The sequence below is a fragment of the Trichosurus vulpecula genome, chromosome 2, assembly GCF_011100635.1.
Source record: "Trichosurus vulpecula isolate mTriVul1 chromosome 2, mTriVul1.pri, whole genome shotgun sequence".
In the NCBI taxonomy this organism is placed as follows: domain Eukaryota; kingdom Metazoa; phylum Chordata; class Mammalia; order Diprotodontia; family Phalangeridae; genus Trichosurus; species Trichosurus vulpecula.
The window spans coordinates 40,589,412-40,613,992 of NC_050574.1; the positions used below are offsets into that span (position 1 = coordinate 40,589,412).

The following is a 24,581-nucleotide window of genomic DNA, read 5'->3' on the forward strand; positions in this document are numbered from 1 at the left end:
TTGGTCTAGAGCTTCTTGAGGACAGGGGCTGTGTCTCTCCCATCAGTCTGGGGGCTCCCTGAGGATGGGGGCCGTGTCCCCCCATCAGTCTGGGAGCCCTCTGAGGATAGGGTCTGTGTCTCCCCCATGAGAATGGAGTCTCTCCCAGTAGACCAAGGTCCCTCAGAGAAGGGCACTGTTTCCTCTTTCCTCTGTCTTTCCCCCTCAGACCCAGCACAAAGGGCACTGAGACTTTAGGGGTAGGGGGCAGCAGCAAATCTCACAGACTGGAGGGCTTTCCATGTACCTTGAGTTCAAGCAGATGGGTTTTTGCCCATCTTTGCCATGTTCTGCCTTAGCCAGGAGGGGACCTTTTGAGGACGCAGTATCGCAGGATTTCAAGCTGGAAGGGACCTTAAAGATCATCTTGTCTAACCCCCTCATTCTACAGAGGCTGAGAGAGAGTAAGTGACTTGTCCAAGATCACCCAAGCAGTAACAGCCAGGATTCGAACCCAAGCCCTCTGACTCCAAATCCAGTGCTTTCCCCACTAACCACCGTGCCCATGCCATTGCCCTCAGGCAGGGTGGCTCCTGAGGGTGTGTCTCCAGCTCTTTTCAGGACCACTTACCTCTGGGAACCCTGCCCCCATGTCCGGGGAAAACAGGATCCACCCTTTGGACGAGACCCCCCAAATTAAACGGGACGGTCCTGGCAGGTTTCCACCTGGGGTATCGTCTGACACTTCACCAGAGATGTTTTCTCGGGAAGGAACTGATGGTGAATTAGTGAGGTCTTGAGGTACCAAACCACAGTCCATGGGGGGCCAGCCACCATCCCCAGGGAGCCTGGAAGTCTCTGAACCACTCCCCAACCCTCAGAGGGTCAGGCCAAAAGGATTCTGGCCAGCAGCTTGAAATGGCCCAAAACCACAGTCATAGCTCTGGGGGAAACCTTTGATCTCATGAACAGGAAATTTCCGGGCTGAAATTGGCCTCAGAACACAGAACACAGAATTCTGGACAAGAACTTAGAACTGTAGAGAATGCTAGAGCTAGGATGGACCTGAGAACAGAGGATATTAAAGGTAGAAGAAATCTTAGGACATGGAATGCCAGGCCTGGAGGGGACCCTCGGGCACAGAATGCCAGAGCTAAAGGGAAGCTTGGAACACAAAATACCAGAGGAGGAAGGGACCTTAGAACATGGAATGCCAGTTCTAGAAGAGACCCTTAGATAATGCCTGAGCTAAAGGGAAGCTTGGAACATAGAATACCAGAGAGGAAAGGGACATTAGAACATGGAATGCCAGTCCTAGAAGAGACCCTTGGACAATGCCTGATCTAAAGGGAAGCTTGGAACATAGAATACCAGAGAGGAAAGGGTCATTAGAACATGGAATGCCAGGTCTGGAAGGGACCCTTGGACACAAAATGCCAGAGCTAAAGAGAAGCTTAGAACATAGAATACCAGAGGAGGAAGGGACATTAGAACATGAAATGTCAGAACTTGAGAACACAGAATGTTTGGAACTCAAGGGCCTGGAATGTAAAAAGCAGAAGGGAATCTTTGAGGCTATTTGATTTGGTTCATCCCCTTTGTTTTATAGAGGAACAGATGAGGTCCAGAGAGAGGGCCTGGCCTCCCTCATGAAGCCTCTAAATGGCAGGGCCAGTACTTTTTTCTGAGCTCATCCAGTCCCATATGTGTGCACTACACCAGGCTCTCTGTCACCCCCTTGACAATGAATTACTGACTGATAGACTTTGTCCCCAGCTGCATAGCCTGGACTAGCTTCCAGCCAACCTCTACATTTGTGTGCCCTAGAGTGGGTCATTAGGCAGCTGGTTCACAGACACCGAGCAGCAAGGCCTCTCTACAGATGATAAGTCTGAGTGGCCCCGAGAATGGAAGGGGCTTGTCTAAACCTATAGGGGACCTCATTTGGAAGAGAGGGATGCTGAGGCCCAGTTTTCTCCCTTTGTCATGGCTCATGGGTGGAACCAGACCCTTGTGGGAAACTTGAATTTCCATTGGCTGTATGGCTATGGCACCCTTTGGAAGGACTGGGATCCCCAACTCAGTCAGGCATCCCAATGTCCCGGTCAACCCTGCCCCCCCGCTGTGTGCTCTTACTTACCCAGTGGGGCAAACCTGTGCCTGAGACATGAAGGGGTGACTCACCCGACATCTTGACCAAGACTGATGCCGAGCCTGAGAGCTCGGTCATAGGGTTTTTGGCAATGCAGGTATAGGTCCCTTCCTTGTCCTTAGTCATCCCACTGATGTTGAGGTAGCGGGTAGTGCTCTCGTGGGTCTGCCCATTGAAAGACCACGTGTACTCTGGGTCTGGGCAGGACCTGGTCACGCAGCAAAGCGTTAGAGATGCATTGAATTCGGCTTCCACAGTGCAGCCCGTCTGGAAGGCAGATTCCTGGACAATTGCTACCCGATCTGGGCCATCTTGGGAGAAAGCATAGAGAGAGGCCCGAAGGAGAGCAATGGGGCTGGGGAGAGAGGGGAATAGAGGGCTTTATTGCCCCTGGGGCTGGCAGCTGGGTAGAAGGGTTAGCTGGGAAGCCCCGGCTTCTATTGGGGATCAGCTACTGACTCCCTGTTGTGCCCCTGGGCACATGTCTTCCCTTTCTAGGTATGTTTTCCTATCTATAGAATAGGTCTGCCATCCCCTGTTCTAAGGCTCTGCATCCCCAGCCCTGACATTCCATGTAATAAGGGCCCTCCCAGTCCTGACATTCTTTGTCCTAAGGGCCCTCCCAGCTCTGACATTCCCTGTTCTAAGGGCCCTCCCAGCTCTGATGTCCTACATGCTATGGTTTCCTCCAGCTTAGACATGCCCTGACCTATAATGACCATTTTCTACCTCCTTCTCTAGCAGGGGAGGCCCAAGCCCAGGTGTGGTAGGGGCAGAGTACAGGTAAAGGGTCTTGGGGAGGACTCACAGTACACCGTTAGGTTGACAGGGTCACTGCGGCTGATGCTGACAGGGTTCCAGACCTCACACTGGTAGGCCCCCGCCTCTTCTCTACGGACGTTGTGCCGGACCAGGACCCGGTTATCTGGGGTGAGCCCTAGACGGCTGCTAATGGGGAGTGGCTCCCCATTGAAGAACCAGCGGACATCTCCTGTGCTGGGGGTACTGCACAACAGGTGGATGGAATCTCGGCGCTCTACCAGCTTGGTGCCATTGGCCAGGAGGAGAGGTGGGGACAGGATCTCTGCGGGGAGAGGCAGAGGGGGAGGGGACTGGACACCACCTAGATGGTGACCCGCCCCCCCCACCCCCTAGCCAAGTGACACTGTTAGTGATGGCAAGATGGGAGACCGTGAGAAATTCACATATCACTAATTCAAACAAAACCTGGTGTCATGGAGAGAGCACTGGACCTGGAGTCAGACAACCTGGGTTCAAATCCCAACTTAGCCACTTACGACCTGCGTGGCCTTGGGTAAGTCACAACCTCTCTGGATCTGTTTCCTCACCTGTAACATGAAGGGGTTGGACCAGACGATCTCTAAGGCCCCTTCCAGCTCTTAAGCACAGGATACTACGATTCTGAGATGGGAGGGTGTTAGATTAAGAGAGAGGAGAAGGTGGAGAAGAGGAGGGAGCTGGCAAGGGCCAGCCAGGGGGACACTCTCACCATAGACCAGCAGGTGCCCGTAGGCAATGTCGGTCTGGAACTGCTGGTTCAGGGTCTGCAGGATGTAGCTGCCCGAGTCCTCTGGGACCACGTCCCGGAGGTCCAGGCTCCCATCGGGGCGGACGGCTTCCCGGCCCGTGTAGGCGGGGCCGGGTGTCTCGTCTGCCGGGCTGATGATGTAGCTCAGGATGAGGTGGCCCTGGCTGAGGTCTGTCCCTCGGTACCAGTTGTAAGCCACAAGGTCCCCAGGGAGGCCTCGAACCAGCAGGGTGACATTGTCCCCCTGGGCTGGTTTCTCTGGGATGGCTAAGATGTTCAGCAGGGCTGGGGCTGGTGGGATCCAGGTGATTAGAAGAGCTAGGATGATGGGAAAAGGGAGATTGAGAAGAAATGGCAGATTATGTGAGACCTTGGATAGGTCACATCCTGTTTAAGCTTCAGCTGTCTAATCTGTCAAATGAGCTTAGTGATTGTTATGGTCTGTTCCAGCCTTGACATCCCCTGTTCTAAGGACCCTCCCAGCTTTGACATTCCCTGTTCTGAGGTCCCTCCTGGCTCTGACCTTCCTTGTTCCAGGACCCTTCCAGGTCTAACATTCTCCATTCTTCATTCCTAATAACTTCTAGTTCTAATATTATGTGTTCTAAGGACCTCCCAGCTATGATATTTCTGGCATTGACACCCCCTGTTCCAATGTCCCTTCTGGATTTGGCATTCTGCATGCTAAGGTCTCTTTCCAGTTTTTCTCTAAGGTTCCTTCCAGCTCTCACATTCTAGATCCTAGCCATCCCTTCCCCTCCCCCCAGGTATCACATTCTAGGTTCCAAGATCCGCTCGGGCATTCTGTGTTCTCATCTCTGACACTCCATGTTCTAAGGTCCCTTCAATCTGTGATGTAGAAACATAGAGACATTTGGGGTCATGTAGTTCATCCTCACATTATGAGTGAAGAAGCTAAGACCTCTAGAGGCTCTGAAATTTTCCCAAAGTCCAACAGGTAGTAAGGATTATTCTATATTCCATTTTCGAAGATCCCTCCTAGTATGTTCTAAGTTCCCTCTCAGGTCTCAGTTCTATGCTCCAAGGGATCTCCAAGCTCTGCATTTCTTTGTTCTAGTATCTCTCTTGGCTCTCACATTCCATGTTCTAGTTCTGATAGTTTATATTCTAAAGTCCCTCCCAGCATTCACATTCTATGTTTATTCTATATCCTATTCTATATTCTATGGTCCTTCCCAGCTCCAACATTCAATATTCTAAGGCTCCTTCCAGCTCTAACATTCCCAATTCTAAAGCTCCTTCTGGCTCCAACATTCTATGTTCTAAGACCCCTCCCAACTCTGACATTCCCTGTTCTAAAGATCCCTCCTAGATCTGATAGTCTATGTTCTAGGGACTCTTCCAGTTCTCACATTCCATGTCCCAAAGTTCCTCCAAGCCTGGACATTCCCTTTTCTAAGCAGCCTTCCAGCTCCAACATTCAACATTCTAAGGCTCCTTCTAGCTCCAACATTCCCTGTTCTAAGACCCCTCCCAGCTGTGAAATTCTCTGTTCTAAGGTCCCTTCCAGCTCTGATATTCTATGTTCCAAGGGTCCCTCCCAGTTCTGACATTCCTTGTTCTAAAGGTCTCTCCCAAATCTGATCTTCTATATTTTAGGGACCCTTCCAGTTCTCATATCCCATGTCCTAAGGTCTCTCCTAGCCTGGACATTCCCTGTTCTAAACACCCTTCCGGCTCTAACATTCTGTGTTCTAAGGTCCCTTTCAGCTCCAACATTTCCTGTTTTAAGGTCTCTCTCAGATCTGATATTCTCTGTTCTAAAGGCCCCTCCTAGCCCTGATATTCCCTGTTCTAAGGGCCCTTCCAGCTCTGATATTACTTGTTCTAAGGGTCCCTCCCAGCTCTGACATTCTCTGCTCTAAGGTCCCTTCCAGCTCTAACATTCTATGTTCTAAGGACCCTTCCAGTTCTCACATCCCATGTCTTAAGGTCCCTTTCAGCCTAGACATTCCCTGTTCTAAGTACCCTTCCCAGTCTGACACTCTATGTCAGACATTCCAAGGGTCCTCCCAGCTGTGACATTCAGTACTGTACCATCTCTTCCAAATCTGCCACTGAATCTATGACATCAGGGTTTCAGTTTTGGGGTCTTAATGGTAGGGTCAGGGGAATAAAGGAAAAGAATCAACAGACAGAAGGGTGGTCTAGTGGTATCTCCCCTTAAGTAGAATCTGAGAGCGTAAGAGCTGACAAGGACCTTGGAGGACCTTGAGCCCCAATCCCTGGGATCTATCTGGTTTCCAAACAAAGGTAAGTGCCCTGCCTGAGGTCACACAGCAGTGAGTAGCAAAGGGAGGATGACAGTCTCGGCTTGTTGGTGCCCCCATTCCAATAGTCTTTCCCTCACTCTTCATTGCCTTTGTTCCCCTTGGGATGGAAAGGGAAGGAGCAGTGGAGAGGGTCTGGACCTGGCTTGGGGTGCCCTCCTTCTGCATAGGTGCCAGTGACCACTCAGAAGCACAGCCGGCCCTCTCCTCCACTCCCCAGTCCCAGACTTGCTCTAACCTTTGGCTCTCACCTCCCCCCCACCCCCCAGCCTCTGTGCCCATCTCGGAGAATCACAGGATTTAGAGTGACAAGGGACCTCATTTTACTGGAGGGTGTGTGTATGTATGTTTAGGGAGTCACAGCAGGGGGCTGCTGTTCTTTCTCACCTGTCAGGAGAAGCCCTTTCCAGGCCCAGGAGCCCCGTTGGTGGGGGTCCCAGCTGCTCCAGGGTAGTGCCATTTGTCACTCCCAAATGGAGACCAGGAAGCCTGTTGCCTGTGCCTGGGGATCTTCTGGAGTCCCTGAGGTGAGCGCTCCTGGTCCTGACTCCTCTTGGGTCTGGGGCGGGATCTAGGAGGGAGTGGCGACTTGGAACGTGGGGGAGATCACCTGAATTTGGAGGGATCGAGTCACCAGAAATCTGGGTCTCGGTTGGGGCACCTGGAGGGTGCGTGCCAAGGGCAGCCACGGGGCTATGACCTGCTCTGGTCCCTTGGGGGAGGGAGGCTGTACCTTTCTCATTGTTCCTCAGGCACCAGGAGGACAAGCAGGCCAGAGGCCAGAGTGGATGGGGCAATTGCAAGGGGCAGAAAGGGGAGGATTTCAGGACAGCTCTTACCAAATTACCAGAACCTGGCTTCCTCAGCCAGTCCCTTTATGTGCTTGGAGATTACTGGGGGACAAGAAACCAAAGACTGTTATGCTAACTTGGAGGAGGGCAGGAGGTATGGAGTGATGCAATGAACTTTGGACCGGGAGCCAGAAACTCTGCAGTCAGGAGCCCGGCTGCGAGGGTGTTCCTGCCTCTGCCTCACTGCGTGACCTCTAGCCTTTCCTGTGCCTCAGTTTCCCTCATGTAAAATCATGGGGCTGGGCTGGATGATCTCTCAGGTCCTTACAGCTCTAATGTTCTGTCATTCTGTGACTCTAAGATGTATGTCCGGGGTCTGATTGCTGCCTACCTACCAGAGAGTCTCTGGAAGCAGGGCCTGTAGTGGGATGGGAAGGGGCATATTTGGATCCAACATAGCATCAGCAGGAAGCCCTTGTCTCACCTCAGCTTCTCCATTTGTAAAACAAAGACTCAGCTCCTCCCACCCACCTCCCCCATTTCCAGTCTTCTTATACCTTAAACCTCCCTTACTCCAGTGACCTCCTGGCTGTTCCATAAATAAGAGTCTCCATCTTCAGACTCTGAGCATCTTCCTTGGCTGTGCCCTATGCCTGGAACATCCTCCCTCAGCTCCTGGCTTCCTTCCAGCCCCAGCTGAGATCCCACCTTCTCCAGGAAGCCTTTCCCAATGTCCCTTAATGTTAGTGATCTCCCTCCCTTGTCCATCTTCATTTTGGCCTATCTGTTCCTCGTCTTCATGGAGCTGTTTGCTTGTTATCTCCTCCGTTAGAATGAGAACTCCTTGAGGTCTTTCTGTATCCTCAGCTCTTATACCTGGAACAAAGTAGGTGACTAACAAATGCTTATTGACTGACTGACAGATGTTCCCTGAGATATACCCCCTGCTCTGAAAGTATAGAATGTCAGAGGTGGAAGGGGGCTTAGAGCAGGGAATGTCAGGACTGGGATGGGCCTTAGAACAGGGGATGTAAGGCTGGGAGGGGGCTTGGAACACAGAATGTCTGAGCTGGAAGCACCCTTAGAACAGGAAATCACAAAATCAGAGAGTCTGAGAGTTGGGAGGGGCCATCAAGTCCAAACCATAACCAGAAAGAATCTTGGCTAGGACATGTTCTAGAATTGATTTTCCAGCATCTGCTTGAAGACCCTGAGGAGGCCCTGCCCCCAGCCTTGTCCACTCTGGGACAGCTTGGATCATAAGGCTTAGCTGCCCTTAGCCTCAGTCTCCCCATCTTTAGCTTTGCTCCTCCCACTGTTCCTAGTCGGGGCCTGGGGCCAAACAAAACAGGTGTAATTAGTCCCGCACATGACAATCCTTCAAGTACTTGACGCCAGCTATCATGTTCCCTCCTCCAGGCTTCTTCAACCAGACCTCATATGACATGGACCCACGATCCTCCCCCAGTCTGCCTCTCTTCCCCTGGATGCTCTCCAGCCTGCAGCTTATCAACATCCTTCTGAAAGTGGTGCCCAGAAGTGAACCCAATCTTCTAGGTGAGGTCTGGTGAGGGCAGAGGATGAGGGGCAGACACCTCCCTATTCCTGGGAGCTTGGGCCCACTTAGCGCAGCCCAAGATCACATCAGCTATTACATCCCATGACTGACTCATGTGAATCCACTGGGGTGGGGGGCCCACTGAGACCCCCAGATCTTTTTCAGAACCCTTGTCTAGTCATGACAATCCTTATATTATACTTATCAGGTTAGTATTTTTTTGTGCTCAAGGATAAGACTTTAAACTTGTGCCTATGGAATAATTTCAGGTTACAGGATTCAGCCCAAGGTTCTAGTCCATCAAGATCTTTTTTTTGGATCCTGACTATGTTATCCAGTGTGTTAACTCTCCCCCCCAGTGTTGTGTCATTTGCAAATGTGATGAGCCTGACATCAAAGCCTTTAGTCTAGGGCACCTCCCAGATCCCTGGGGCACTCCTCTGCAGACCTCCAGCCAGGCTGACATTGCTCTTTGGGTCTAGCATACCCTAATGGTTCTAGATCCCCCCAATTGTAGTATTGCCCAACTCATTTCTCTCCATCTTCTCCACAGGAACAGGAGATCAGTTTTGCTGAGATCCAGGTAACTTATATCTCCAACCCTCCCTTAACCTACCCCTTTAGCAGGGGATGGTGCTAAGTCAATGGCACAGTGAACCCCCCAAAAAGGAAACTCCAAACAGAGTTATGAAGAGTTGGACAGTGGTTACTCCTCTAGCTACAACTAAGTTGTGGAAGGCAGTTAGGTGGTGCAGTGGATAGAGCACCAGAATTGGGAGGACCTGAGTTCAAATCCAATCCTAGCTGTGTGACCCTGGGCAAGTCACTTCACCCTGTTTACCTCAGTTTCCTCATCTGTAAAATGAGCCAGATAAGGAAATAGCAAACCACGTCAGTGTCTTTCAGTGGTGAACCACTTCAGTGTCTTTGCCAAGGAAACCCCCAATGGGGTCGTGGAGAGTAGGGCATGACTGAAATGACTGAATGACAATACGAAAGGTCATTGCATATGCTGTTTTCTCTTGGCTCTTCTGACTTCTCTCTGCATCAGTTCATGAAGATCTTCCTAGGCTTCTTCCAGCAGTCCTACTCCATTGCATTCAGGCACCACAGTGTGTTCAGCCATTCCCCCAGCCACGGGCATTGGCTTGGTCTCTACCTCTAGGCTACCACAAAAGGTGTTGTTGTCAATAATTTGGTATGTCTCTTTCCCCCAGTGACCTCCTTCCACGTGCCTAGCATGGGATCTTCGCCAAAGGGGATGGTCACTTTGGTCATCGCCAATTGCTTTCCACGGTAGATGGAAGGCGGAGGTCACAACTCTATCCATGAGGCAGTAGTGCGCCTGTCCGTCCTTCCACAATCCCCCCGAAGGTTAAGATTTTCCAAGGGGACTTTGAATTGGAAACCAGAGGAAACAAAGCCAAGCCAAGCCAAGCCATTTAGAGGCATGAGTCTGTGTGAGTGTGCTGCCCCCTGGTGAGTGCTCAGGCTCCTGGGCCAAAGTCAATTCACACAATCGCCTATTGTCAGGGCTGAAAGGGACCTCAGGTGCCTCATTGTCCACATGAAGACAGGAAGTCCCAGGCAGGACAAATCATTGTCCTTTCAGCAGGAGAGAAGTAAAATGATGACTGGGAGCTGCCTCTCCCGTGGGATGGCTGCTATCTTGTGACCAGAGGAGGCAGCTGGAACTTTCCTCTCCCGAGGCAGAGGGCTGGATGACGTGACCTCGGTGGAGAGCGTGGGGTGAGGTGGCTTGTGGCCGGTGCTGTTGCTGTCACTGGGGAGGTGGAGGCAGGCAGAGCCCCACCCTGAGTGCTGCCGTGAGGGGAGAGGGTCATCGGGTCCTAGCTTTCTGACCTCAGACCCTTTAAGCCTGAGTGCCTCATTTTACAGATGTGAAAACTGAGGCCTGGAGAGGCTAACTGCCTAGAGCCACACAAATTGTGAGAATCGGAGGCAGAATTTGAACCCAGGCTCTCTGCTTTGGAGTTCGCATTCTTTCCACTATGGTGGGCAGGAAGGAAGGAAGTGAAATATTCCTGGCACAAGTAATAGGCCTTTACATGGCAGTGGCAGCTTGGCTCAGTGGATAGAGGTGGGTGGGAGTCAGGAAGACCTGAGTTCCAATCCAGCCTCGGACACTTACTACCTGGGTGACTCTGGACAAATTACTTAACTTCTCCAAAAAAAAATTCATTTTGCCTCAGTTTCCTCAACTGTAAAACGGGTCTCATAACAGCACCTTCCTCTTAGGGTTGTAAGACTTAAAGGAGATCATGTTTATAGATGTGTTTAGCAGGGTGGCTGGCACACAGTAGACACTTAATAAGTGCTCATTCCCTCTTCTTCCCATTCACTAGAGGGAGGAACCATAGGCAGGATCAGGAGGTGGTTTGCTAGGTAGGATGTAATGAGGAAGACGTGTTGCTATCCTATATCCCAGGGTGTCTGGGAGAGGACCATGAAGCTTGGGGGTGGTGGTCGGGGCAGGGAAGGCTTGTTTGCCTTCAACATCCTCTAATACTGCCCACTCCCAGCTCCCTTCCTCTCAGCGTCCAGAAGCTTAGCCCTAGGCACCCGCCCTCTCCGGATCATCCCCAGGGACAGGCCAGGGCATAGGAGAAGTCCTGTTTAATGAGGACTGAGACACAAACAGGGAAGAGGGTAGCTGGTCTCCGGCCATGTCCTCCCTGCTGCCTCTCTCCGGGAACTCTGCCCACACTCACTCCTCCCCAGCAGCGTCAGTGGCCCAGGCCACCCTGGATCCCAGATCTTGAGCTATTTCTGGAAAGGCTTTGTTTGCCAGCAGTAGTCCTGGCTTCAGTCACTCTCCGAGGGAGGGGCTCTCAGGTCAGGCTGTGGGTGTGAGTTGGCAGTAGGGAGCGGGGTCTGGGTACTGCAGCTCCTGGGTGGAGAGCAAGAAAGTGAGCTTGGCTAAATTGAGGCTGGGTACCCAGAGAGAGATGGGGAGGGGGCCAGAGAGAGACCCACAGAGAGAGAGCAGTGTGGGGCAATCGGTAGAGTCAGAAGTAGAGGATGAAGGACAGATGGCTCTGAAAAAGATCTGGGGATCTTAGTGGATTTTGAGCTCATTAGGAACTAATAGTAGGAGCCACACGAGCTAATGATATCATTCTTGACACTAGGAGAAGATTAAATTGGAGAAATGAGGAAGTGCTAGATCCTGTGTCCTCTGCCTGGTCAGCTCTCTTGTAGAATTCTGGGTTCAGTTATGGTCATGAGTTTAAGAAAGACATTGATGACCTGGAGAGGTGTTAGAGGAGGAAGGGTCTTAGGTTCATATGCCATAGGAGGGCTAAAGGGGAAGGGAGTTAGCAGGGACCCAAGAGCTGCTTTCAAGGGTGTGGAGGGCTGAGCCACTGAGAAAGGATTGGATGTGTTCCATTTGACCCCCAAAGCAGAGCCAGGAGGGGAGGGAGTCACCAGATGCACAATCTGGACTTGATGGGAAAAGATTCCTAACAATGGGGGCAGGGTAGGGAGGGAACGAGCTCTCCCTCCTTGGAAGTCTCTGAGCAAAGGCTGGAGGACAAATTGTCAGCTATGCTGGAGAGGGGATCCTGATTCATGGAGGGGACAGACAAGATGTCCATGGAGGCTCTTGCCCCACTCTGAGATTTAGGGTTCTGTGACACCTCCCTTTCTGGGCCTCACTTTCATCCTCTGTAAAATGAGGGAATTGGACTAGATCATCAGAAAAATCCTCCCCAACCCTGACTATCCTTGTTCTAAGGGCCCTCCCAGCTCTGAAATTCCCTGTTCTAAGGGCCCTCCCAGCTCTGACATTGCCTGTTCTAAGGCCCCTCCCAGCTCTGACATTCCTTGTTCTAAGGGCTCTCCCAGCTCTCATATTCCTTGTTCTAAGGGCCCTCCCAGCTCTGACATTCCCTGTTCTAAGGGACCTCCCAGCCCTTCCCAGCCCTAACATCCCCTGTTCTAAGGTCCCTCTCAGTCCTGACATCCCTTGTTCTAAGCCCCCTCCCAGCCCTGACATCCCCTGTTCTAAGGGCCCTCCCAGCTCTGACGTTCCATGTTCTGAGGCCTCTCCCAGCTCTGACATTCCCTGCTCTGTATTTTAAAGACCCTTCAAGTTCTGATGCTTTGTGTTGTATGGACCTTTGTAGTCTTAACACTGTAATTCTGTAAGAGAAAGAAAATGAGGCAGAGATTCAGACAGAAAGCGGAGGAGACAGGGAGATCCAGAGACGGAAAGTAAGTGAAGTAGGCTGGGGAGCCGGGCACTCCCAGAGTCGTGTCTGCAGGCTCTCTCCCATCCCCCATCCTCTTTTGTTCCCTTCCCCCTGCCTCTGCCCGGCAGATCCTCCTGTCCACCCCTCCCCCTCTCCATCTAGCGCTCTGATACCTGGTAACGGTGATCTTCAGCTTCATGGTTCCTGGTCTGGGGCTGGGCATGGATAGAGCACATGTAACTACAGGACATTCTCTGCTCCCCCTCCCCCACATTGATCTTTGGCTCCATCTACCTTCCTAAAATCTGTGGGCAAATCCTTTAGGATGCTTTTACCTCTCCCCGACTAAAGCCTCTGATGCATAGGCTTATCCTTTCTCTTTAATCTTTGACCTCTGACCTCCTTTCCTGACATATCCCCTCCCCAATTTCCTCAGGAAGGAGGCTGAGGCAGCTTAGTGGGAAGAGCATGGGCTTCAGGCTGAGGCATCCTGATCTTGCAAATGAGTAAATGCCTTCCTGTCTCCACCTGCAAAGTGGGCATGATCAGTTCTGCCCTGCCCCCCTCTCTGGGTTGAGATCTCATCCAGGAATGCGCTTGGGAAGTATGTAGGGGATGAAAGGGCAGACACTTACCGTAGTTGTGGTCAGGTTTGGACCACTGCTTCCTTTGTCACTTGTTGGGGTTATCAGGATACTGGGAGAGTGGATCACCTCGTAGATGTTACTGCCATCTGGGGTGGGGGAAGAGTAGGGGAACTGACTGTCTGGGGACCCCCAGGGACACAGAAGACAAGGCCCCTGCCCTCCTTGGTCTCTGGGCTTACCAGCTTTGTGTTTAAGGCACATGTGTCTTTCAACATCTGGTTTTTCTGTTATGGCCCTGGAAGAAGATCAGAGGGTTCTGGCTGTCTTGGGTTGGGTCACATCCTCTTCTAGAGTGACTAGGGAGGAATCTGGGTCCCACCTGGGATTGCTCAGCGGCCCATGGAGGAGTGAGGCGTGGGTGTGCTGACTTCTTTCCCTACCACCACCCTGTGTGCTCTGAACAGGGATAATCTGTGTCTAGCCAAAAGAGGTGAGACCCCTGCTGTCCTTGGATGGTTTCCTCATCTGGAGTGTGGTGTCCAGCTCTGGGCACTTTATCCTAGGAAGGACGCTGACAAGCTGGACAGGAAGGTGTGATGAAGAGACTGGAGACCACACCAGCCAGGGAGCAGTTGGAGGAAGTGGGGATGCAGAGACTGGGAGGGAGAAGCATAATCGCAGCCACTAAACAAGGGGGCACTGTCATGGCACCAGGAGGAAGAGACAGAAGAAGAGAAAGTGCCAACTTCCCCAAGGCAGATTTCATCTTGATAAAGAGAACTTTCTAGTGATCAGCAATGGATGCGCTGCCCCAGGAGGTAGAGAGCTCCCTGTTCCTGAAGGTATCCAAGCAGAGCTTGCATGATCACCTCTCATGGTTGTGGTTAGAGATTTCTGTTCTTGCTGGAAGGTGAGCTAGACTAGTTAGACTGGGCAGTCCTACCCTGTGTTTCTTAGCCCAATCTGGACCTATGCTGACAATGAATGGGGCAGAGGGAAAGGATTGGGGAAGTAGGAGGGGACCACTCTACCCAGGACTTTTGGTCCTCCAGCTTCTAGTGACCAGCAGATAGACCAAGCCACTGCCCACAATGAGGGCCCCAAAACCCAGGCAGCCAACGACAATGGTGACTGTGGTCCCCAAGCTCATGGGTGGGAAGCTGTCCTTCTCTGGATCCTGGTGTTTTTGAATGGGGCCAGTGGAATTCAAGGCTTTCTCTGAAAGAGAGTGAGAGGAGGAGTTTGCTAAGCTCAGGCTGGCACAGGGGAGCCCCAGAATTCTCTGATTCTCTTGTGAGTTTGCTCAGATGGAGCTCTCCAGTCTGCACTGGACACCCCTCTCCTCTGCTGATCTAAATGGAAGCCCTTTCCCTTCTGATGGAGTCCTGATAAAGCTGCCCCCAGCTCCAATATTCTAACTTCCTCACTGGCCTCACTGAACAGCAGGCACATCCTGAATTGACCACATAATCCAGCTTTAACCACACCACAGGCCCCCCAGACCCAACATCCCAAATACACCTTACAGAAACAGCAGGTGTGTCCATGTGATGGGATCCCAGCAACTGCCCCCAGACCCAGTCCTCATATTTTCCATAGAAATGGTGGGTGTGTCCACACACTCAACCACAACCACATCCATCTAGTCTCAGACAGGACCACAATACTCAATCAGAAAGCAGCACCCTCGGGATGCCCGAGCAGGATGTGGACTCCAAAATAATAGAGGAGACTTCCTAAGGAGGCACGGTGAAGTAATAGCAAAAGCTGTCCTTTAGGTGGACTTATGACATAGAGAGGCTTAGTTTTTAGAGCATATAATACATTGGGCATTTTACTTTCCAAAGTACAGGCGGCTAGGTGGATAGAGTACTAGGACTGGGGTCAGGAGGACTTGGGTTCCAATTCAGCCTTAGACACTTACAAGCTGTGTGACCCTGGGAAAGTCACTTAATCCCTGTCTGCCTCAGTTTCCTCACCTTCTCCCAGGGTTGTTGCAGGGATCTAATGCGATGCTATCTGTAAAGTGCTTAGCTCCAGGCCTGGCACATAGTAGGCACTTTAGAAATGATATTGTCCTTAGGACCAGAACTGTCTTCCTTGTCTGTACTTCCTTCTGATCTTTCTTCCCATGCTTTTCTGGGCAGCACTAACCCTCTCTCTTCTCCTCACCAATTCTCTCCCACTCTCCGTGAAAACAGAACAACACAGTCTTTGTGATGAATAAACAGGGGCAAGCAAGCCAAATAAATCCATACATTGTCTGGGTCCAAGAATATATATCTTATTCTCAATCCCTAGTCCATTGGTCTTCTGTCAAGAGGTGAGTATAGCTGACTTCAGCATCCCTGGTATTCAAAGTTCCAAGAGAACTCCCAGCTCTGACATTCCCTTTTCTAAGGGTCCTCCAGCTTTGACATCCCCTATTCTATGCCCCCTCCCATTTCTGACATTCTCTGTTCTATGGCCCCTCCCAGCTCTGACATTGTTCTAAGGCTCTTCCCAGTTCTCACATTCTCTGTTCTAAGGCCCCTCCCAGCTCTGACATTGTTCTAAGGCCCCTCCCAGCTATGACATTTCCTGTTCTAATGTTCCTCCCAGCTCTGACATTCCCTGTTCTAAGGGCCCTCCCAGCTCTGACATTATTCTAAGGCCCCTTTCAGCTCTAACATTCCCTTTTCTAAGGCCCCTCTTAGCTCTGACATTCCATGTTGTCAGTTCTATGGTCCTTCTCAGCTCTGAGATGAGATTCCATATTCTGTGTTCTAAGGTTCAGAAGGTTATGTAGTGGGCGGAGAATCCTGGCCTGCAAATCAGAGGTCCTGGTTGTAGGAGATGGTGCAAATCACAGCCCCTCTCGGTGCCTCAGTTTCCCCTGATGTCAGATGGAGGAAGCACTGACATTCTAACTTAAACTCAGACTTTCACAGGAACTAGTTGGAAGCCGTTCCTTGTAGCTCTCTGGGGAATCTTCCTGGGCTGTACTTCAGGCTCAAGGGCAGGGCTGTATTTCTCTCCACACACCAGAGTGTGTCCCTCTTGGAGTGGGCACTTTCCAAGTTAAGGCTTGTGCCCTTTCCCCTCTGCAGGTCCACTCACCTGTGACTTGTAGCTTAGTCTTGGCCCTCATGATCCAGGCTGGATTGATGGTGATGCCCACTTGGTAGGTGCCACTGTCGCTGGGCTTGGCTTGGCGGAGGAGGAGGGAGCCATTGGGAAATCCAATGATGTTCCTCCCCTTCATGGCATTTCCATCCCTCTGTGGCCTCGGGAGGCCTGGGATGTAAGAGAAGATCATTGTGCCACCATCGGTCTCCTCACCCTGGTACCAGTTGAAATCCTGGATGGCCCCTGAGACACCGTGAACAGACAGAAGGACATCTTGGCCCTCTTGGGGCACCTCAGGAATCTTCTCGATGAGGAGAGCAGCCCAGGCCTGATGGACAGTCCACCAGGCCAAGAGAGAGGCTGTAAGGGGGGCAGAGAGAGGGTCCTGAAGGAGATGGTTCCCCCTTCCTCCCTCCCCCTGCCACTGTCCTGGACTGGAGAGGAGAGGAGTGGGCCCCAAAGACACCCAGGGATGTCTGTTCTCTGTGGGGTGGGTGTGTATATGGGAAATGGGTGACAGTGATCCTAGGCTTTGTATTCCCTGGGCCCTAGGCCTAACTAGCTGGGAGAAGCTTGTTCTTGACCCTTTAAATTACAGAATAATTGGAAGTCAGATTGGGAAGGGTTCTTAGAACATGGAATATCAGAGGTGGGAGGGCTCTTAGAATAGGGAAGGTCAGAGCTGGGAGGAGCCTTAGAATAGGGAATGTTAGAGTTGGGAGGGTCCTTAGAATAGGGAATGTCAGAGCCTGGAGGAGCCTTAGGACAGGGAAAGTCAGAGGTAAAAGGCCCTTAGAACAGAGAATGTTAGAGCTGAACTGGTTTAGAACATAGAATGTTAGTAATACAAGGGAGCTTGCAATTCAATCCAGCCCAGTGTAATTCAGTATTTGCCAAGGGCTTGCTCTACGTCCAGCACTGTAGACAATGATGAACAATGAAACATTCCCTGCCCTCACGGAGCTTATAGTCTCCCAGGGGACAACACAGGATGTTCATAAATAAATATGATGGATGGAAAGTGGAGAGTGAATAGAGCAAAGACTTCTTCAGACAAGAGCTTGTCTGATTCCCTAGTGCACTTCATTTTTGTTTTCAAGATGGGGAAACTGAGGCCCAGAGGCTTTATGTTTGAGGGTCCTCAGTGAGTGAATGGGAGAGAGGGCGGCTCTGTGGCCACCTGTCTGGGGCTCCCACGGCCCTCTCTCTCTTCCCCCTCCACTGTTTGGGGGTCTTGGCTCCACAAGGGGAGGGGGCCCTTCTGTTGTTCTAGGAGAGGCAACAGTCCCGTTTACATAAAATGGGGAGATGTGTCCCAGCCCCTTGTCACTTTTAGTGCCTGCCCCTCCAACACAGGTATATAAACTTATGTGTATGTACACATACACACATACACATATACACACTCACACACACACATACACATGCATACACACACACTCACACACACACATGCTGTCTTCTCAACTTGTCTTACTCAGTGGGAATCACACAGTATCTCTCTGCGTGATCTCGGGCAACCCTCCCCCTCTTTGGGTCTCAGTTTACCCATCTGTAAAGTGGGAGAGCTGGGCTAGACTCCCTCTAAAGTTCCTTCTCACTTAAAGCCTTATGATCTGGCCCTCTCCTGCCAGCCCTCAGGGAAGCCCCCTCTCACCTGCGAACACAAACTCCTTCCAGACGTAGCCTCCACCATGGAGCTGGGCCATGACTCTCGCTGCCTCTCCAAGAGGCCTCTACTTCCCTGAGTGGCCAGTCTCTTCCAGACCCTGGTGAGGAAGGCTTCCCCTGAGATTCTGTTTCTCAGCCAGTCCAGGGACAAAGTGAGACGATGCCCTCAGGGTGGGCACTGGGCAAGGGTCGAGGCCAGTGTGTCTGCCTGGCTTTGACTTGCTGCTGGTCTGTCTCCTCCCCTCTCCTCTCCCTTCCCGCAAACAAGTAGGGAGGGGACCAGTGAGCCTGAGCCTCCACTTCCCCTGGGTTGGCCTGGCTCCTCAGATACCAGACCAACCTGTTCCCCTAGCCTGGGGCTGACTGGAGTGACTAGGGAGCTTTCTGGGGCTTCCCCCATCCCTCCTAACCCAGATCTCACCACCAGTGAGGGCCCGAGGGGTTGCCCCATCCTTCCTCCCTCTTCCAGGTGTCCAGGGAAGGCCTGGGGATTCAGGCCCCTCCCCCATAAGGGATGGGGGGGCACCTCCATCCATAGACATTCTTAGGATCCCAAGCTCCCAGATCTAGGGCTGAGAGAGATCTTCTAGTCCAATCCCTTCATTTTACAGAAGCCCTTAGGAAAGAAGTGACTTCTCCAAGGTCACACAGCTAGTACGCACCAGAGCTGCAATATGACCCTGGTCTTCTGACTCAAAATCGAGCCTTCTTTATTACCAGTGGGTAGATTAGGAATCAGAGGCCTGGGTTCAAATCCCAACTCTGGATTCTAAAAGGCATCCCGGGCCTAAAGGTGGTGATGAGTCTGTGCTAATTCATGGAGGCGAGAGATGGAATGTGGAGCTGGGGAAACTCGGAGGAGCCTAACCCCAGTACTACCCCCTTCAGGAAACCTTCCTGCCCTTTCCCCCAGACTCTGATGACCTCCCCTCTTCCCTCACCTTGGCTTTGTTGATAAACCAAGAGCCAGGTGGGACACCATATATTTTGTTCCTCTTGTTAGAGGCAAGATTTGAACCCTGGTCTAACTGTAATGTGCTAAACATGCAATGCCATCTATCGCATTTATTTGTGTTGATAGATGAGGGGGGGAAGGGTTCTTCTTTGTATCTCTAGTGCTTAGCATAGTGCCTGGCACACAGCAGGTGCTTAATAAATTCTTGCTGACTATTTGCCTGGTGTCATTCCTTTCATAAACTGCAATCAAGCTCTGTGAGGGCAGGAAGTGGATTTTGTCTGAGTTTTGTACCTCTTCCAGAACCTGGTGATGAGCCACTGAACACGTTCGGCATTTAACAAAGACAGGACAGTGGGCTATTGAATGAATGGATGAATGAGTAAATGAATGGTCAGATGAGTGAATAGATGAATGAATAAACAGAGGGCTTGATTGTGGCCACATAACTATTAAGAGAGGGAAGTGAAAAGGTTTAAATCAGAGAACCTGACCTTGGGCAAGTAGGGAAGGAGAAAACTCAGAGTCATTGAGGCTGGGGGATGTAGGGGTAGTTCCTCTATGTTTCTGAACCTAGGATCTGGTGTTGAGGAGTGTATGTGGGTCAGTGGTGCTTGGTGGAAGAATCCCTTGGAGTCTGATGGGATGTTGGGAGAAAGAAGAGGAGGGCAGAATGGGTACCCACCCTGAGTCTGGTGATGTGGGAGTGAGTCATATTCATGGGGTGGAGGCATGTACAGAAACATGTCATATTCTATGAGTGGTAGGTCTATACTGCTGTGGAATGCATGCATGTGTGTGCACGTATATACGTGTAGTGTGTGTGTGTGTGTGTGTGTGTGTGTGTGTTGCTGGAAGTTGGATCCTTGTGGGTAGATGGCATCCCTCTAGGTCAGGAAGTTCAGGGGTAGCCAACTTCTCCTCTTCAACCTAGGTGCCGTAGGGTATGAGAGCAGGCGCAGCCAGCCTTGGAGAGTTGGTATCTTCAGGAGAAAAATAGGTCATGGTCCTCTTTGAGAATGAAGGACAAACCAACAACAGGTTTCAGAGTCCCAGGAGATGGATGGAATTTGAAAGGAGACCAGGCATCACACCCCTCAGAGCTGGAAGGGACCTTAAAGATAAATCATTAGAATAGTTTAAGATATCATTTTACTGATGTGGGAACTGAGGTCCCAGTGAGCTTAAGTGACTTGCCCAAAGGCCACACAGATAGTAACCAGGGTAAAGCTAAGACTCAAGCTCAGATCCTATCTTTAAATCCAGTGGTCTTTGCACATAATAAGAGAGAGGTCCAAGGGATGGAGGAGTATGGGGAGTGGGGACTTCACTCCGGGGAGCAGCGGGAGAAGGATAACAGTGATTGGCATAGCCACTGTCTTCCTCTTTTAACATGGATAATTCAATTCATCTCAACCTAACCTTGTTTGGAGGCCAGTGTGTAGAGCAGCTTGCCAATGTAGAGTGTGTGAAGGGGAGCTGGAGAAATCAGTCTGGAGAGCTAGGCAGGAGCCACAGGGCTGTTGGAAAAAGAGCACTTTGTAAATGTGAAAGCCCTAGAGAAATAGGAAATCACATCGCTGCCCAGTTCCCAACACGCAGCTTTCTCCATTCTTTCTCTACGAAGAATGAAAGAATGTTAGTGCTGGAAGGAGTCTGAAAAGATTAGAACCACCGGAAAAAAAAAGGATGGGCTGCCTCTGGTGGCTGTGAATGCTATGTCTCTTACTTCAGGAAGTCGGAAGGAAGGAAACAAGCATTTATTAAGTGCCTACTATGTACTAGGCATACTGCTAAGTGCTTTACAAATAGCATCTCATCGAATCCTCACAACACCCCAGTGAGGTAAGTAGTATCATCCGAATTTTACAGTTGAGGAAACTGAGGCAGACAGAAGCAGAGCGACCTACCCAGAGTCACATAGCCATTCCTTAAAAAGTCTGAGGCTGGATTGGTACATGATTCGGTGCCCCATGCTCTGTGCCCTTGGTGCCATCTAGTGGCCTCTAGCCTGTTGGTCTGGTCCTTTTGAGAGCTGAGATCTCTGGGTCTTCCTGATCTGGCTCAAATTCTTAGTATATTGATGAGGAAAGTGTCGCAGAGAGGGAGTGGCAGCCTGCGGTCTCCTGCGACACCCAGGCCACCGCTCTCTCTGTCTCTTAAAACAATTAACAACAAATAAACTCAAGCACATTTAAATTTATCCTAATAAAAATGAAAACACTTGGTAAAGTGCCTAGAGGGATGGCCTTAGAGGTCGGACCCTGCCTCTGGCACACACTGGCAGTCAACCTCTTAGCGCCCTGAGATAATTCTCTAAGACGATAAATCGCAGAATAGTTGCCAATAGGTATTGGTGGAGGGAGTTTCCATATTGGAAGCTCCATTTTTCCCCCCACAAAATCTTAGATCTAGGCCCCTAAAGTCCCAAACCCTCCCCCAAGCACACAACTTGAAATTAATAAAGATTTGCTAATCTTTGAGATTAATCTTTGTTAAACGACGAGATTAAACTTGTTTGTGAAATAAGATGAATAAAAATAGGCTCTTTCGGAAATATTTTATATGAGTCTCTTTCTACACCAGTACTGCCACTTTCATCCTGTAGTCAGGTTTCTTTTCAGAAACAAATGAACATTCGTGGTGAATTTGTAGAGACAAATAAAAAAGGTCCAGGAAGGGACGTTTCCTATCCAGTGAAACTTGCATTATCATAGGCAATTGACCTCATTCCTCTAAAAAGGAAATGAGAAAGCTTTCCAAGGTGGCTGGATGAACTAGTGACACGTCTCCCACTGGGGATGATTTTATCTTGCACTTTGCTTCCTGGCCCCACCCCCCAAAAACAAGCCAAAAATGATTCATCCAGAAGAAAGCCCTTTTCTATTATTCCTTCTTTCTGTCCTTTTTCCCCTTCTTCCTTTCTCTCTCTCCCTTGCTTGACTTTTTCTTCTCTAACTCCTCCATGAAATCTCTCCACAGTCATGCTGTGTCATGGGCTCAGAGATCTTTCAGCCAATCAGGAGTCAGTTCTGCCGCTTATGTAGTGTTCAGTCTCACAGGGTGGTCCTTCAGGCCACCACCCCAAGCTGCCTTCTTTGCTTAAAACTGCAGCCGTTACCCTACATACCCCTCTTCCCCACCACACCAGAGAACCTTCCTTTATAACAAACTTGGTCAAAATTGACTGTTGTAGCAATAGCAAACATGTCTGACAATGTGTGTAATGTTCTGCACATTCGGTCCCCCACCTCTCTCCCTATGGAGAGGAGGCACTGTACTTTTCAGCTGTCCTCCGGGACCCAGCCTGGTCGATAGCACTTAGTCTGACTTCAGTGGTTTATTAGTGTTATTTTTGCTAACGTTATTTAAGTCATCGTGTGGGTTGTTTTCTTGACTCTGCCGGCTTTGCTCTGCATTTCTTCCCAAGTTGTTCTGAATCCCCCACATTCATTGTTTGCCATAGCACAACATTCATCATTCACACGCCATGATTTCTGTATCCATTCCATAGTAAACGGGCACTCACTTTGTTTGTAGTTCTTGAATGAATACATGGAAAAATTTTTATTAGGTGTCTATTGTGTGTTCAGCTAGGTGGCACAGGGGATAAAGTGCTGGGCCTGGAGTTAGGAAGACCTCAGACACTAGCTGTGTGATCCTAGGCAAGTCACTTAACTCTGTCTGCCTCAGTTTCCTTATCTGTAAAATGAACTGGAGATGGAAATGGCAACCAGTCCAGTGTCTTTGCCAAGAAAACTCAAATGGAGTTACTGAGGGTTAGACATGGCTGAAACATTATGTGGTAGGCACTGTCCTAGACGCTGGGGACAGGAAGGCAAAGGGAGTCCTTCCTCTCAAAAAGCTTACATTCTAACAACTGGGAGACATAACACACCCTGCAGCAGCGACCTAGCAGGGGACTTTTACTGATTTAAGATAACACAAATATCATCGTCATTTATATCCTCATTTTAAATAAAAACAATATTCATAAATTAATATGAATAAAACTACTATAAAATAAATAACAATGAGATAGTGTAAACAACATAGAGTAAAAGTAAATGAATACGTGGATAAATAAATTAGTGCATTTTTAGCTTGATGCCCTGTTTTCAGAAGAGTGCTGGAGTCAGCTTGAACCTGCCAGAGAGAGCTGGTTGTTAAATTTTCAGGCTGAACACTTATATCTTGGAAATTGGCAAATGCTATCAATCAAGGCTTGATTTATTATTCTTGTTGATTGTCTGAACTTCAGAAATTTATGGAGAAAATGTTAATCATGCAAATTAAATTTAAAAGTGTGATGTGGGTATATTTTCCACCCTTCCCCCTCTCCTGCTCTTAGAACCAGGTGCCAAACACTTACCAGCATAGCACCGCCTGTTTCCCTGTCCCAGAAGGCACCCTTGACCCCAGCCAGCTCTTTCATAAATGGGTACCTCAGGGGAGATCAATTGGGAATGATTTCACAAGGCCAGCCTCCCATACCACAGGACTATTATCAGGGAATGGCACCTCTGTGGATGAATGGTTGGATACAAAGTCTAATGTGAGAGCACAGCCAGAGCAAAGGACAGATCCAATTAAAGTGCTTCAGGAAATTCTGAGAACATTTCCAGTTGGGGGAGGGTACACCATGTCATCCAAGAGCTAGGCTTTGAAGGAGGAGGATTATGAAAGTTGTAGGCTTGGAGGACGGCATGGAAGTGGGATGTGACAGAATGGGCTGGGCAGATGGACAACTCTCCCACGTGACTGGAATTTAGAGGGTGTGAAAGGGAGTAATGTGAAATGATGTTGGGAAGATAGGATGAAACCAGCCTGGGGAGGGTATGGAGTACCAGGCTGAGGGGTTTGCATTTCATCCCAGAAGCAATAGGGATCCCTTTTGGAGATGGCAGTATGAACAATAGAAAGACTGATGGGTCTGGAAGTGGAGGTTTTGTTGTCATCATTGTTCAGTTGCGCAGTCATGTCTGACACTTCATGAACCCATGGACCATAGCACACCAGGCCATTCTGTTCTTCATCATCTCGCAAAGTCTATCCAAGTTCACGTTCATTCTTTCCATGCCACCATCCATCCATCTCATCCTCTGCCATCCCCTTGTCTTTTTGCCTTCAATCTTTCCCAACATCACAGTCTTTTCCATTGAGTCCCATATTCTCATTATGTGGCCAAAGTGCTTAAGCTTCAGCTGCAGTATTTGACCTTCCAGTGAATAACCTGAGTTAATTTCTATAAGTATTGACTGACTTCACCTCCTTGCTACTCAAGGGACTCTCTAAAGTCATCTCTAGCACCACAATTCAAGAGCATCAAGTCTGCGGTGCTCAGCTTTCCTTATAGTCCAACTCTCATAGCCATGCACTGCTACTGGAAAACTATAGCTTTGACTCTATGGACCTTTATCAGCAAGGTGATGTCTCTGCTTTTTAGTGGGCTATCCAGATCTGCCATAGCTCTCCGTCCAAGGAGTCTTTTAATTTCATGGCTACAGTTGCCGTCTGCAGTGATCTTTGAGCCCAAGAATATAAAATCTGATGCTGCTTCCATTTCTTCTCCCTCTATTTGCCAGGATGTGATGGCACCAGTTGCCAAGATCTTAGTTTTTTTTATGTTAAGCTTCAAGTCAGCTGTTACACTCTCCTCTTTCACCCTCACCAAGGGGCTTCTTGATTCCTCTTCATTTTGTTCCATCAGAGTGGTAACATGA

At 49.9% G+C, this 24,581-nt stretch overlaps 2 protein-coding genes across 2 annotated transcripts in view; both read right to left on the bottom strand.

Moving 5' to 3' along the window:
* CEACAM16 (CEA cell adhesion molecule 16, tectorial membrane component) overlaps positions 1-6,431 on the bottom strand; it is an 8,421-nt gene extending 1,990 nt beyond the window's left edge. The window contains exons 1-4 of the mRNA XM_036743673.1: positions 6,359-6,431; positions 3,642-3,998; positions 2,940-3,215; positions 2,164-2,442 (exon numbers count right to left, since the gene is read on the bottom strand). Of these exons, the coding sequence (XP_036599568.1) occupies positions 2,164-2,442; positions 2,940-3,215; positions 3,642-3,998; positions 6,359-6,431 (985 nt within the window). The remainder of the gene's footprint in view (positions 1-2,163; positions 2,443-2,939; positions 3,216-3,641; positions 3,999-6,358) is intronic.
* Positions 6,432-11,177: 4,746 nt separating this feature from the next.
* On the bottom strand, positions 11,178-17,941 carry CEACAM19 (CEA cell adhesion molecule 19). The gene is made up of 7 exons (XM_036743386.1): positions 17,890-17,941; positions 16,224-16,592; positions 14,156-14,342; positions 13,364-13,419; positions 13,173-13,270; positions 12,711-12,752; positions 11,178-11,231 (listed from the first exon to the last, which is right to left on the bottom strand). The coding sequence occupies exons 1-7, from the start codon at positions 17,939-17,941 to the stop codon at positions 11,178-11,180; spliced, it is 858 nt and encodes a 285-aa protein (XP_036599281.1).
* Between the last annotated feature and the right edge of the window lie 6,640 nt (positions 17,942-24,581).

What these genes read in the sequence shown, in the direction of transcription:
- CEACAM19 (XM_036743386.1), bottom strand. Translation starts at nt 17,941, where the DNA reads ATGGCCCAGCTCCATGGTGGAGGCTACGTCTGGAAGGAGTTTGTGTTC. An exon ending in GACTAAGCTACAAGTCACAG is followed by an intron (nt 14,343 to 16,223) that starts GTGAGTGGACCT and finishes ACTCTCTTTCAG; the next exon opens with AGAAAGCCTTGAATTCCACT. An exon ending in TGGAGGACCAAAAGTCCTGG is followed by an intron (nt 13,420 to 14,155) that starts GTAGAGTGGTCC and finishes ATCTTCTTCCAG; the next exon opens with GGCCATAACAGAAAAACCAG.